This window comes from Chiloscyllium plagiosum, chromosome 1 (genome assembly GCF_004010195.1).
Source record: "Chiloscyllium plagiosum isolate BGI_BamShark_2017 chromosome 1, ASM401019v2, whole genome shotgun sequence".
NCBI classification, from domain to species: Eukaryota; Metazoa; Chordata; class Chondrichthyes; order Orectolobiformes; family Hemiscylliidae; genus Chiloscyllium; species Chiloscyllium plagiosum.
In genome coordinates, this window is record NC_057710.1 from 51,133,860 (window position 1) to 51,149,782 (window position 15,923).

The 15,923-nt window shown below is 42.2% G+C and overlaps 1 protein-coding gene across 12 annotated transcripts in view; it reads right to left on the reverse strand.

Moving 5' to 3' along the window:
• kiaa1328 (KIAA1328 ortholog) overlaps positions 1 to 15,923 on the reverse strand; it is a 174,480-nt gene that overhangs the window by 150,651 nt on the left and 7,906 nt on the right. For 7 of the 12 annotated variants that reach the window (XM_043684692.1, XM_043684393.1, XM_043684899.1 and 4 more), the window contains exons 2-4: positions 4,762 to 4,797; positions 280 to 381; positions 128 to 171 (exon numbers count right to left, since the gene is read on the reverse strand). In XM_043684692.1, coding sequence (XP_043540627.1) covers positions 128 to 171; positions 280 to 381; positions 4,762 to 4,797 — 182 coding nt within the window. Of the gene's footprint in view, positions 1 to 127; positions 172 to 235; positions 382 to 537; positions 557 to 3,084; positions 3,205 to 4,761; positions 4,798 to 15,923 lie in introns of those variants that run through there. The other 5 variants (XM_043684489.1, XM_043684643.1, XM_043684535.1 and 2 more) reach the window with 5 other exon arrangements.

Below are 15,923 nucleotides of genomic sequence, written 5' to 3' on the forward strand. Positions count from 1 at the left end.
GGCGGGAGGGCGGGGCGGGCGGGAGGGCGGGCGGCAAGGGGGCGGGAGGGCGGGGCGGGCGGCAAGTGGGAGGGGGGGCGGGGCCTCCCTCAGTGGAATGCAAAATGCAATAAAATCAAAAGTTCACCTTGTTTGGCATGGATAGCTTTCCGGATTTGGTCTTCAAGGGATTTACAAAAACAGAATTAGATTGGCTCTCAGTGGAATGCAAAATGCAATAAAATCAAAAGTTCACCTTGTTTGGCATGGATAGCTTTCCGGATTTGGTCTTCAAGGGATTTACAAAAACAGAATTAGATTGGCTTGAAAGCTTGGCTCCAACTTCTGGGGTTTCACTTTTCACCTTTGATTCAGGTCTAATGTTTCCTTCCATTAGCAATCCTAATAAACAGAAATAGTTTGTAGAGATGTGGCAAAGAATAGCAGCAACTTATTAACTTACAACTTTAAAAAATTATGTGCAGCACCTTGGTGATACCAACAACACTACATCGAAAATAAAATGTGTGAAAAGGTAGGCAATTAAAAAAAAAAGACCTGATCCATCTCAAACATCTCAAAGTGCCACAATCAAAGCTGCCCGTGGCGACCTCCAAGTGAAGCAAAGCTGTTGTCTCCTGCTTTCTATTTATAGGTTTGTCCTGGATGTTGTTCCTGGGGTTTGTGGTGATGTCACTTCCTGTTCGTTTTCTGGAGGGGTTGAGAGATGGTATCTAGATCTGTGTGTTTGTTTATGGTATTGTGGTTGGAGTGCCAGGCCTCTAGGAATTCTCTGGCATGTCTTTGCTTAGCCTGTCCCAGGATAGGTATGTTGTCTCAGCCAAAAGAACGGACAACGGAGAACTACAAACCTGTGTATACATAAAACTGACAAATACTGACCAAATACTTAACTACACCAGCAATCATCCCAACATACACAAACGGAGCTGTATCAGAACACTATTCCAATGAGCCACATCACACTGCAGCACAGACTAACTTCGGAAAACAGAGAACCACCATGTATTCAAGAAGAACGGATACTCAAAGTACAGTCTGCAGATTCCTCAGGAACAAACCACGACAAGCAGACCAAAACACAGCCAGAAACCTTAACCACCTTACCATACATCAACGTAGTTTCAGAAATGACAGCCAGACTACTAAGACCCCTCAGAATCCTAGTAGCACACAAACCCATCAACACTCTCAAACAAAAACTAACAAACTTAAAAGACCCAGTACATCCCATGGATAAAACCAACGTCATCTACAAAATTCCATGCAAGGACTACCACAAACACTACGTAGAACAAACAGGAAGAAAGTTAGCCACCAGGATACACAAACACCAGCTAGCCACAAAAGGACATGACCCCCTCTCCCTCGTAGCCCTACATACGGATGAAAAAAACCATTTCCACTGGGACAACACATCTATCCTGGGACAGGCTAAGCAAAGACATACCAGAGAATTCCTAGAGGCCTGGCACTCCAACCACAATGCCATAAACAAACACACAGATCTAGATACCATCTCTCAACCCCTCCAGAAAACAAACAGGAAGTGACATCACCACAAACCACAGGAACCCCATCCAGGACAAACATATAAATAGAAAGCAGGAGACAACAGCTTCGCTTCACTTGGAGGTCACCACTGATGGTGTTACCTAGCCAGGTAATGAAACGTCTGGATATCAAACCTACAGCTCAGCGAGCAAACCTACACCCTAAACCTCAACCTGAGCTACAAACCTTCACAAACCTGGCAGTCATAAACATGTACAGCATGGAAACAGACCTTTCAGTCCAACACGTCAATGCCGACCAGATATCCCAACCCAATCTAGTCCCACCTGCCAGTGCCCGGCCCATATCCCTCCAAATCCTTTCTATTCATATATCCATCCAAATGTCTCTTAAATGTTGCAATTGTACCAGCCTCCACCACTTCCTCTGGCAGCTCATCCCACACACGTACCACCCTCTGCGTGATAAAGGTGCCCCTTTGGTCTCTTTCATATCTTTCCCCCCCTCACCCTCAACCTATGCCCTCTAGTTCTGGACTCCCCGACCCCAGGGAAAAGACTTTGCCTATTTACCCTATCCATGCCCCTCAATTTTGTAAACTTCTAAGGTCACCCCTAAGCCTCCACCACTCCAGGGAAAACAGCCCCAGCCTGTTCAGCCTCTCCCTGTAGCTCAAATCCTCCAACCCTGGCAACATCCTTGGAAATCTTTTCTGAACCCTTTCAAGTTTCACAATATCTTTCCGATAGGAAGGAGACCAGGCGTGCACGCAATATTCCAACACAATGGCCTAACCAATGTCCTGTACAGCTGCAACATGACCTCCCAACTCCTGTACTCAATACTCTGACAAATAAAGGAAAGCATACCAAACGCCTTCTTTCACTATCCTATCTACATGCGACTCCTCTTTCAAGAAGCTATGAACCTGCACTCCAAGGTCTCTTTGTTCAGCAACACTCCTCAGGACCTTACCATTAAGTGTATAAGTCCTGCTAAGATTTGCTTTTCCAAAATGGAGCACCTCGCATTTATCTGAATTAAACTCCATCTGCCACCTCTCAGCCCATTGGCCCATCTGGTGGAGATCCTGTTGTAATCTGAGGTAACCCTCTTTGCTGTCCACTACACCTCCAATGGAAGCATTCAGTATGCAAGGTCAGATAACAAGGGGAAAAAGTATCCATTGTATGAATCCAGTTAACAAGCTTAAGAACATTCATTGCATAACAGTAAAGGGCTTGGTCTCTGCTATTGATACTCGTTGATTGTAATGGTCACTCAATTAATATGTATGTCGCTTTATCTGGATGTTCGTCCCTGCAAAATTACTATATAGTTCAGTGAAAAACTGCTATTCCAAAGACCATGAACTCATGTCTCTCTGCACAAGGCAATTGTTCTCTTTCCTCTAGGGCCCAGAATAAAGGCAAAGGGGTAAAACTATACCGTGTCTCTGAGCGTTTTGCTTCGACTGAGGAGGGGGAAAACTGTATGACAAAGGAGCCCTGGCAAAACTGGAGTCAATGGGAATTCAGGGCAAACTTTCAGGAATGGTTAGAGTCAAACCTGACAGATAAAAAGATGGCCATGGTTGTTGGAGGTTAGCCATCTCAACTGCAGGACCTCTTCACAGGAGTTCGAGGGTAGTGTCCTCATCTTCAGCTGCTTGATCAATGACCTTCCCTCCTTAAAAAAGGTCAGAAGTGAGGATGTTCACCAATGACTGCACAATATTCAGCACCATTCACAATTGCTCAGATACCACAGCAGTCCATGTCTAATGCAACAAGAGCTGGACAATATCCAGGCTTGGACTGACAAGTAGAAAGTAACATTTATGACTATTTCCAATAAAAGACACTAACCACTACCCCTTGACATTCAATAGTGTTACCAATAATGAATTCCCCCCACCCCCACCACTGTCAACATCCTGGGGGTTAGCATTGACCAGAAACTCAACTAGACTCACCACATAGGTAGTGGCTACAAGAGCAGGTCAGACCAGGAATATTGCAGCAATTAACTCATTCCTGACTCCCCAAAGCCTTCATCTATAAATGGTACAAGTCAGGAGTATGATGGAATACTCCCCATTTGCCTGGATGAGTGCAGCTCCAACCACACAAGAAGCTTGACACGATCCAGGTCAAAGCAGCCTGCTTGAGTGGCAGCACATCCACAAGCATCCACTCCCTCCACCACTGATGCTCTGCAACAGCTGTGTTTACTATCTACATGATGTACTGAATAAATTCACCAGAGATCCTCAGACAATCACTTCCTTTTGGATTAACAAGGGCAGCAGATATAAGGAAACACTATCATCTTCAAGTTCCCCTCCAAGCCACTCACCATCTTGACTTGAAAATATATCACTGTTCCTTCACTGTCACTGGGTCAAAATCCTGGAATTCTCACTCTAATGGCATTGTGGGTTAACCCACAGCAGATGAAACTGCAGCAATTCAAGGCAGCAGCTCACCACTACCTTTTCAGGGGCAACTCGGGACGGGCAAGAAATGCTGGCTAGCCAGCAATGCCCACATATGAATAAAAAAAATTCATGCCTTCAACATTCAATTCCCTCATCAGGGTAGCAAATGCATGGGAACCCTACTACTTGAAAGGTCCCCAATAAAACACACACTATCCAGACTTGGAACTACATGGTTGGTCATTCACAGACACTGGTTCAAAATGTTGAAACTCCTTTCCAAACAGCATTATGCGTGTACCAACACTAAATGGAGCAGTCAAAAAAGGTGCTTGGCCACCATCTTCTCAAGGGCAATTACAGATTGATGGCCTAGCCAGCAATGCTTACATCTATGGAAGGATAAAATAAACCATCTCAGTGCAACAGGCAAATTGTGACATGGACGTGCATCCATTTTGCAGAAAAATCCCATGGCTACAACTGAAATCAAAGGCATCAGCTCACAAGCAATAAAAACAAACTCTAAATACAAATTAAAACCAAGGCAATAATACATTCTGGAAAAAGGCACTGTTATAATGGAATGCTTTACACCACCCTACTTTAATATTTTTGAAAAGATACCAATGACAAAAATAAGATGATGGCAATGTAACCAAAGAAATTATTTTGCAAAATATCAACATATATTACTTTGTTGTGGTGTGTTATTTATTTGAAAGCACCCTCAATGCTTAAATAGTTTGCAGAAGCTTTTTCGGGTAGAGAAACAGTGACCTGGAAAGTAATTCACAAAACCATACCTGGCACAAAAACCATGGATTGTTCTTCATCTGACGCTAAAATTTAACACAGTTAAAGAAAGTGAGATGTGCTTGAATGATGTGTGAACTGGATGTAGCCAAAGACTAAATACCTGAGACATACACCAATTATTACAAAAATACCCATACAACTAAAGAGTTTGATCATTCTGAAGAGCAGCTGCATTTCAGAGAAGAAAAATCCTCTTTGTCCCTCTTTAGCACTTGTCTTTAAGAATGACACTCCAAAAAAATTATACAAAGTTTCAGTAATCATGCAGCCTGGAAATAATTGTTTCTTCTCAGAATGCTCTAATCTTTTTACAAATTGAAGGAAATAACAACATTTCTAACATGAATTGCAGAAATTGAATCAGATTGCAGCTCTGATCACAATGTACAATTAGAATCACTTCTACCGCCTTCTGAAAAAGGTTGAATAGTACTGAAATGCTCATAAATAATGAGTAAAAAAACTAAACCAGTCAGCAAGCAAGTTGACAAGCATATCCAAGGATTTCAAACTAAGCCATTTTAGGTTCCACCAGGTAGAGACTGGCAGAAAGAGGTTCATTACCGGTTGCTCACATTTAAGGCTACTCCTAGATGGGTCATCAAGGAATATCAATACATAGCAACTATTAATCAGGAAATCTTCTACCAGTGGTAGAATTGGCACTATTAACAACACTACATTTTGTCTCCCCTATGATACTCCTTTAAAACAGCTATGTTGATTTCACAATGTTCAGTTAGGCCCACCTGGTCTTCCTCCACATGTTGAGAATCAATTCTGATGACTATCAGAACTAGATCAGAATCTAAGAAATGTAAATCTTTTTTCACACATCTTAAATCTAAGCATTTTTGATGTAAGAACCATTTCCCAATTATAAAATGTGTATTATAAAATTCAGTGTCCAAAGGACACTGCCTTCCTTAAACGGGTAATGATAAGATAATACTGCACAATCGCATATTCATATACTTTAGAGGGCTGATTGCTGCTACTTTGTATTGCGTACTTTCTAACAGTAATGACGAACAGAAACATTTTATATAGACTTTTCAATAGCAATATACACAACCAGCTTTCCTCTCTCATGAAGGTCAACTGGATCAAACTTAGAATTATAGAATCCCTACAGTGTGGAAACAGGCCATTTGGCCCAAGTCCACACTGACCCCCCAAAGAGTAACCCACCCAGACCCATTCCCCTACCTGGTAACTATATTCCCCCGATTAATGCACCTAACCTACACATCCCTGAATATTCATGGGCAATTTAACATGGCCAATTCACCAAACCTGCACATCTTTGGATTGTGGGAGGAAACCCACGCAGACACAGGGAGAATGTCTGTGTGGACTTTGCACAGTCGCCAGAGGCTGGAATTGAACCTGGGTCCCTGGCACTGCGACGCAGCAGTCCTAACCACTGAGACACTGCACCGCCCAGTTCTAAGCCTTTAACATGCAAATACAATATATTTATCAGCTTATAGTGAGGAAGGATAATAAATAATTTCAACATTTGTGAATGCGATTGTAATTTATAGATTGACCTATTAGGTCTCTAACTGATAATCTACACGATTTGTATTAACGTCAGAGAAGGTCATGTGAAATAACAAAAGAAAAAACCTTCCAAATTTATGGATACCCATTCTCAATCTGCAGCGAGATGGTTATCACAGCAGAACTTCACATTTGCAATTGCTCAACAACTATCATCTTCAGCATCAGATTGAAACTCTCACTCCTAACTTTTTCATTGCTATAAAGGGACCCTTCCCAACAAAGTGACCACAAAGTGGAGCCCTGCTTTTTGAATACTGCATCATGCATTCAGCATGTATTGTTATGAAAATGTGCGCGCATTACACCTTCAAGAAAGCCAAAAGCTAGCAGAACCACCTGACAGCACCAAGAGCTCCAAACAAGACACAATGCAACCCCTTGGTTCAGCAGCCAGTGCAGCTGGCCGCCTGGAGACAACAAAAACAAACTTGTATTTGCCAGATGGGGAAGGGCAGGAGCAGACAGAAATAATCTTGTCCACAACAGTAAGTATACCAACAGATTTAGATATTTACGGCACAGAAGCAAGCTATTCGGTCCATCGTATCAGCAGACGTCAATCATTTGACTAGACTAATCCTATGTGCAGCTCTTGACCATAACCCTGGTGGTTATGGCAAGGCAAATGTATACCCAGTCGACAACATTAGTATTTTCAATAATTCCCTATAATTATTCACTCGTATTGAAGAATCACTTTGTTCAAGTAATTTAAAATACATTTCTGATTACTTTACTAAAAAATAATTAATAGAATGGAGATGGGGGGGATGCACCGTGGCATAATAATATCACTGAACTAGAAGTGGAGATCCAAACTAATATACTGGGAGCAAAAATTCAAATAGCAGATGGTGCAATTTTAATGTAAATGCGAGGTAGTCTAAAGAAGACTAGTATCTATTGCCAATTATCAAAAAAAAAACACAACCTGGTTCACAGATGACCTTCAGTACAGGAAAACCTGTTAATCTTACCTACTCTGATCTTCATGGATTAGCAGCAATGTGGTGGATTCTTAAATACCCTTTGTAATGGCTGAGCAAACCACTCAGTTGCATCAAAACATGACAAAGTCTGAAATGAAATTAAACTGATGTACCACCCAGTATCCTTATTAATGTGTCAGCTTGTGTCAACATTGGGAGATCTGATCCACAGTCTAGTCAAACAACATAGATTCTAATATTCATAGAACCATACCTTGTTGACAACGCCCCAATCACCATCATTACTACCACAGTATATCCTACCTCATCAACAGAACAGACTTGTTACAGGTGCTTTTCAGTACAGAGGAAGTTACCCTGCGAGATCAGATTCTAATCATTCTACCACATTAACCTACTGTTCCAGTATTTTTTCCAAATCCCACACCAGCTACCCTGGAGTTCCAATTAAAACAACACAAAGGATGTCACTTGGCCTATCAAGTTCATACAAGCTCTTTGGAAATTTAATTCAGTCAATCACACTATCTACCAATAACGCCACTCCTCTTCCCATTAGGGAAGCAAGGATAGGCCAGGTAATTAAAGACCTACCTTTATATTGTCTTTCATTATTCTTCCAATGAAAGTACATCACCTCAAATTTCTCCACATTAAATCTCATCTGTACCTGTTGACCCACTCCACCTACTTATCAATGCCCTCCTCAGTTTATAATTCTCCCAAGTTTAGTATCATTGGCAAATTTTGAAATTATCCTCTGCACATCAAGATCGAGATTATCCTTACAATCTTTTTTTTTAATAAGGCCTAGTGTTTGCAATTCTCCAGAATGCAGAAAACTGAAATATTATGGCCAATGCCTCAATAATTTCTACCCTCACTTCCTTAAAAGTCCTTGGAGATATCTCACCTATTTCTGGTACTTCGTCAACTTTAAGTACGAACAATTGAACCAACACTTGACCTACTCTTGGGAAATATGGCAGGGCAGCTTACTGAGGTGTCAGTGGGGGAGCACTCTGGGGCCAGCGACCATACTTTTATTAGATTTAAAATAGGGATGGCAAAGGATAGACCAGATATAAAAGTTGAAGTTCTAAATTGGATAAAGGCCAATTTTGACAGTATTAGGCAAGAACTTTCAAAAGCTGATGATTGGGGGCAAATGTTCACAGGAAAAGGGACGGCTGGAAAATGGGAAGCCTTCAGAAATGAGATAACTAAAGTGCATTCCTGTTAGGGTAAAAGGAAAGGCTGGTAGGTATAGGGAATGCTGGATGACGAAAGAAATTGTGGGTTTAGTTAAGAAAAAGGAGGAAGCATATGTCAGGGAGAGACAGAATAGTTGGAGTGAATCCTTAGAAGAGTATAAAGTAGGAGTATACTTAAGAGGGAAATAAGGAGGGGAAAAAAGACGACATGAGATAGCTTTGGCAAATAGAATTAAGGAGAATTCAAAGGGTTTTTACAAATACAGTAAGGACAAAAGGATAACTGGGGAGAGAATAGAGCCCCTCAAAGATCAGCAAGGTGGCCTTTGTGTGAAACCGCAGAAAATGGGGGGGGGGGGGGGGTGGAAGATACTAAATAGTATTTTGCATCCGTATTTACTGTGGAAAAAGGATATGGAAGGTATAGACTGCAGGGAAATAGATGGTGACACCTTGCAAAGTGTCCATATTATACAGGAGCAAGTGCTGGATGTCTTGAAACGCATAAAAGTGGATAAATCCCCAGGACCTGATCAGGTATACCCTAGACCTCTGCGGGAAGCTAGGGAAGTGATTGCTGGCCCCCTTGCTGAGATATTTGTATCATCGATAGTCACAGGTGAGGTGCTGGAAGACTGGAGGTTGGCTAACGTAGTTCCACTGTTTAAGGAGTATGGTAAGGACAAGCCAGGGAACTATAGACCAGTGAGCCTAACGTCAGTGGTGGGCAAGTTGTTGGAGAGAATCCTGAAGGACAGGACATACATGTATTTGGAAAGGCAAGGGCTGATTAGATTAGATTAGATTACATTACATCAGATTACATTACAGTGTGGAAACAGGCCCTTCGGCCCAACAAGTCCACACTGACCCGCCGAAGCGAAACCCACCCATACTCCTACATTTACCCCTTACCTAACACTATGGGCACTTTAGCATGGCCAATTCACCTGACCTGCACATCTTTGGACTGTGGAAGGTAACCGGAGGAAATCCATGCAGACACGGGGAGAACGTGCAAACTCCACACATTCGGCCCCTTGAGGTGGGAATTGAACCCGGGTCTCAGGCACTATGAGGCAGCAGTGCTAACCACTGTGCCACTGTGCCACACATTAGGGGTAGTCTACATGGCTTTCTGTATGAGAAATCAGTCTCACAAACTTGATTGTTACTACTTCAAAAAAACTCAGAGGATTGATGAGGGCAGAGCGGTAGATGCGATTTATATGGACTTCAGTAAGGCAATCGATAAGGTTCCCCATGGGAGAATGATTAGCAAGGTTAGATACAGGGAGAACTAGCCATTTGGATACAGAACTGGCTGAAAGGTAGAAGACAGAGGGTTGTTTTTCCAGACAGGAGGCCTGTGACCAGCGGAGTGCCACAATGATCGGTGCTGGGTCCTCTACTTTTTGTCATTTACACAAATGATTTGGATGCGAGCATAAGAGGTACAGTTAGTAAGTTTGCAGATGACACCAAAGTTGGAGGTGAAGTGGACAGCGAAGAGGGTTACCTCAGATTACAACAGGATCTCCACCAGATGGGCCAATGGGCTGAGAAGTGGCAGATGGAGTTTAATTCAGATAAATGTGAGGTGCTGCATTTTGGGAAAGCAAATCTTAGCAGGACTTATACACTTAATGGGAAGGTCCTAGGGAGTGTTGCTGAACAAAGAGACCTTGGAGTGCAGGTTCATAGCTCTTTGAAAGTAGAGTCGCAGGTTGATAGGATAGAGAAGGCGACGTTTGGTATGCTTTCCTTTATTTGTCAGAGTATTGAGTACAGGAGTGGGGAGGTCATGTTGCAGCTGTACAGGACATTGGTTAGGCCACTGTTAGAATATTGCGTACAATTCTGGTCTCCTTCCTATTGGAAAGATGTTGTGAAATTTGAAAGGATTCAGAAACGATTTACAAGGATGTTACCAGGGTAGGAGGATATGAGCTATAGGGAGAGGCTGAACAGGCTGAGGCAGTTTTCCCTGGAGCATTGGAGGCTGAGGGGTGACCTTATAGAGGTTTACAAAATTATGAGGGGCATGGATAGGGTAAATCTTGGGGTTTTCCCTGGGGTCGGGGAGTCCAGAACTAGAGGGCATAGGTTTAGGGTGAGAGGGGAAAAGATATAAAAGAGACCTAAGGGGCAATGTTTTCACTCAGAGGGTGGTATGAGTATGGAATGCGCTGCCAGAGGAAGTGGTGGAGGCTGGTACAATTGCAACATTTAAGAGACATTTGGATGGGTGTATGAATAGAAAGAGTTTGGAGGGATATGGGCTGGGTACTGGCACATGGGATTAGATTGGGTTGGAACATCTGGTCGGCATGGACAGGTTGAACCAAAGGGTCTGTTTCCACGCTGTATGTCTCTATGACTTACTTCTTATTAATATTGAACGTTTCTAGTAACAGTTTCCTCCTCTATCAGCATCCTCCTCTTTTGTAGAGGAGATGCAAAGTATTCATTTATCCTCTCAGCTGCTTCCATTTGTAAATTCCCTTTTTAATCTCTGTTCAGCCCTACTCTTCCCTTAACCACTACCTTACTATTTTTAACTCTTAAAAAGATTTTGGGGATTTCTCTTCATGTTAAATGCAATTTTTTTAAAAATTCACTTGAGGGATATGGTGTCGTTGAGCCAGCATTTATTGCTCACCCCTAGGTACCCTCATGGCGAGCTGTCTTCTGGAATGACAGCAGCCCACGTGCTGTCGGTAGACATACATTGTCATGAGGGAGGGAATTCCAGGATTTTGAGCCAGCGAACATGAAGGAACAGCAATGTATTTCCAAGTCAGGATGACTTGCTTGGTGACAAACTTGAAAGTGGTGATGTTCTCATTTATCTGCCGCCCTTGTTATTGGAACTGCATTCATAAAGGAGAGTGGGCAGTACGCCATCCTGAGTTGTGCCCTGTAGATCATGGACAGGCCTTGAAAAGACAAGAGATGTGTTTCTGGTCAGTGGTAACTCCCAGGATACTGACAATGGGGATTCAGTGATGGTAAGTCAAGTTGTGGTTTGGGGGCGGGGGGGAGGAAAACGGAGGGGGGAAGGGAAGGTGATTTGATTGTCTCTTATTAGAGATGGTCTTTGTCTGGCACTTGCAAGACACATAGCTTACTTTGCTTATAATTCCTCTTTTCTTCTCGTGTTTGTTCAATCACCTCCCCCAAACCTTTGATTTTGACTGTTGATTTTCATTTGTACTTTCTGCCTTGCACCTGTCATAAGCACAAGCTTTGTTACAATGTTTATTTCGATCTCCTTGGTCATCCAGGGAACTCTGCATTTGTTTATCCTACCTTTCTCATTGGAGGGAATACACTCCAACTGTACCCGAACCATCTTTGAAGGTGATCCACTTTTCTAACTTGCCTGCCAACCCCTTATTTAAATTAATGCTGCTCAATATCCCCATTAAACTTAACTCTCTGCCAATGGATGTTCTTACTCTGGATTGCTGCATCTCATTCTCCAATGCAATCCTGAACCTTATGATACAGTAATTACTGTCTCCTAAATGATCCCCCACTGACAATTGACCACTTGGGCACCTCATTTCCAAGATGTTCAACAATGCATCTTTTCCTTGTTGGACATATTGCTCTATGAAACTCACCCAAATAAGCTAGAAACACCCCCCTCACCGCCCTTATACACACTAGGATGATGGTAGTGTATGGGTAGTTGAAGTCATCTTTTATAACTACACTCTACAATTTTCCTGCACATTTATTCTGCCACATCCATTAGTTGATTGCCCAAAAATTACACCAAGCAATTTAACTGCACCTTTTTTTATTTTGTATCGCTAACCACATTGATGCTGTACTTGAACCCTCAGACATCCTATTTCTCCAGCACTACAATGCTCTCCTTAACCCATATTACTACCTCTTCTTTCCTTCCCTGTCTCTTTCCTGAATAACTTATACCCAGAATAAGTAACACTCAGTCTTACCCTTCCTTCAGCCAAGTCAGCATCATTACCACAATATTGTAGTTCCACAATGCAAGATGTCTAACTCCCCAACTTTAGTAATTATATTCAGTGCATTTACATGAATGCAGGTTAACTATGGCTTCACCGATTAACTTAGTGTCTTCTATGTAGTGGTGGCTGTATCACTAAGTTTTTTTAATTCATTCACAGGATGAAGGTATCGCTGGCTAGCCATCTGTCACCCATCCCTAATTACCCAGAGGGCATTTAAGAGTCAATCACATTTCTGTGGGTCTGGAGTCCCACATAGGTCTGATCAAGTGAAGATGGCAGATTCTTTCCCTAAAAGGACATTAGTTTTTCCGACATTCAACAATGTTTTCGTAGTCATCACCTAACTCCTAATTCCAGATTTTTAAAACGGAATTCAAATTCCATCTGTCACAGCATGTCCCTAGAACATTATTTGGATCTCTGGATTAACAGTCCAATGATAATACCACTACGTCATCACCCCCTCCCCAAGTAGTTTATCAGCCCTGGCATTCTCCTCTGCTATTCTTTTTTGGTCTCCATAACCGTCAGGTTATTTTAAAGTCCTCCCAATGCATCTGCCAAAGTACCCCACAAGGACCGCAGTCCCAGCTCTGTTCAAATGTAATCTGACTTGTACAGTTGCCAATTTGCCCACAGCCAGTCAGTGTCTCAGGAGTCTAAAACCACCCTCCTGCACCATCTTTCCAGCGACATATTCATCTGCCTTATTGCCCAATTTCTGTACTCGCTTGCACATGGTACTAGGAGTAATCCAGAGATTTACATTTGTGGCCCTGCTTGTCAACTTTCAACCTAGCTCCCTAAATTCTAATTTCTGGATCACATCCTCTTTTCTACCAAAGTCATTGGTACAATGTGGATCACAATCTGTCTGTTCACTCTCCCCGCAGAGAATATTCTGTAGCTTTAAAAAGTATTCTGGTCCAAATGGATATGCTGAAGTCTATCTTCCATTGTTTTGCACAATCAACATGTGAATGTCTAGTGATAGTTTTATGATCCCCTGAACTTTACATTTGAACATGCGAAGTGGGAACAGTAATAGACCATTCAGCCCATCAATCCTCCTCTACCATTCAATAACATCATGCTGACCTGTGTGTTGCAAATTCCACACTTCCGTCTATCCTCATACCTCTGCATAACAAAAATCTATCCACCCGTGTTAATTTGTTCTCAACTCCAATCCGAAAGGATGGCCTAATTTTAAAATGTTGCCCCCTTAGTTCTTGACCTGACAAGAGGAGACATCTTTTCTACATTCACCTTGTCAGGACCCTTCACTGTTCAGGATCTTTCACACACATGAATCAAGTCATTCCTCCCTCTAAATTCCAGAAGAAACAAGCTCAGCTTGTCCAACCTATCCTCAAAACAACACACACGTTCCAGTTATTCATCTAACAAATCTCCTCTGAACTGCCTCCAATGAATTTACCTCCTTCCTTAAATAAGGAAACAAAAAATACACAGTATTTGAGATGTGATTTCACCAATGCCAATGTTATTGAAGCACAACAGCTTTATATTTATGCTCAATTCCTTCCATAATAAAGGATAGCACCCCATCAACCTTCCTAATTAGTTGTAGTGCAAATCCCATCTGTATCCCAAATTCCGCAGTCATTCTTGGTTTCAATAATACAATATTTGCATTCCCCTGCAGGTGAGCAACATCACATTTTTTGCATTATACTCCAGCTCACAAATCTTTGCTGACTCAACCTAACTACACCCATTTACAATTACACTACATCTTATTCACCACATAATGTCCCATCCTTCTTAATGTCATCTGTAAAATTTAACTACGATGCCTTGGCTCCCCTCATTTTGATCACTGATGTAAACGTAAAAGGTTGAAGCACCAGCACAGACTTTTACCGGACTACACTATCACATCTTATCCATCATACAAAGACACATCAATACATATTGTTTTCTGCCAGCATCCATTCATCTATCCTTGATGATGTTTCTTCCCACACTATAAGCTTTTATTTTACACAAATAACCTTTGATGACCATAAGACATAGGAGTGGAAGTAAGGCCATTCGGCCCATCGAGTCCACTCCGCCATTTAATTATGGCTGATGGATATTTCAACTCCACTTACCAGCATTCTCCTCGTAGCCCCTAATTCCTTGCGACATCAAGAATTTATTGATCTCTGCCTTGAAGCCATCTAGCGTCCTGGCCTCCACTGCACTCCGCAGCAATGAATTCCACAGGCCCACCACTCTCTGGTTGAAGTAATGTCTCCGCATTTCTGTTCTGAATTTACCCCCCCTAATTCTAAGGCTGTGCCCACAGGTCCTAGTCTCTTCGCCTAACGGAAACAATTTCTTAGTGTCCACCCTTTCCAAGCATCTTATCAACCAACTTTTGGAAATCTCTGTATAGTATGTTTACCGGCTCCCTCTTAACTCAATTAGATTTCAGAAAGGCAAAATCTTATACACTTTATTGGTAAGATCCTGGGGAGTGTTGCTGAACAAAGACCTTGGAGTGCAGGTTCATAGTTCCTTGAAAGTGGAGTCACAGGTAGATAGAACAGTAAAGGTGGCATTTGGTGTGCTTGTCTTCATTGGTCACAGCATTGACTATAGGTGTTGGGAGGTCATTTTGCAGCTATACAGGACATAGGTTAGGCTACTTTTGGAACAGTGTGCACAATTTTGGTCTCCCTCCTATAGGAAGAACATTGTTAAACATGAGAGGGTTCAGAAAAGATTTACAAGGATGTTGCCAGAGTTGCAAGGTTCAAGCTACAGGGAGAGGATGGATAGGCTAGGACTGTTTTTCCTGGAGCGGAGGCTGAGGTGTGATCTTATAGAGGTTTATAAAATTCTGAGGGGCATTGATAGGGTAAATAGACAAGTTCTTTTCCCTGGGGTGGGAGAGTTCAGAATTCGAGCACATAGGTTTAGGGTGAGAGGAGCAAGATTTAAAAGGGACCAAACAGGCAACTTTTCACACAGCGGGTGGTGCACGTATGGAATGAGCTGCCAGAGAAAATGGTGGAGGCTGGTACAATTACAACATTTAAAAGGCATCTGGATGGGCATATAATAGGTAAGGTTGGCAAAGGTCTGGCAGAGGAAATACAATGTTAATAAATGTGAAGTCATCCATTTTGGTAGGAATAACAGTAAAAAGGACTATTAGTTGAATGCTAAGAAATTGCTAGACGTTGCTGTACAGAGGGACCTGGGTGTCGTTGCGCATGAATCACAGAAGGTTGGTCAGCAGGTGCAACAAGTAATCAAGGCGACAAATGAAATTATGTCCTTCATTGCTAAAAGGATTGATTTTAAAAGCAGAGAGGGTATGTCGTAGCTGCATAGGATGCTGGTGAGGCCACACCTAGAGTATTTCGTGCAGTTTTGGTCTCCTTACTTCAGA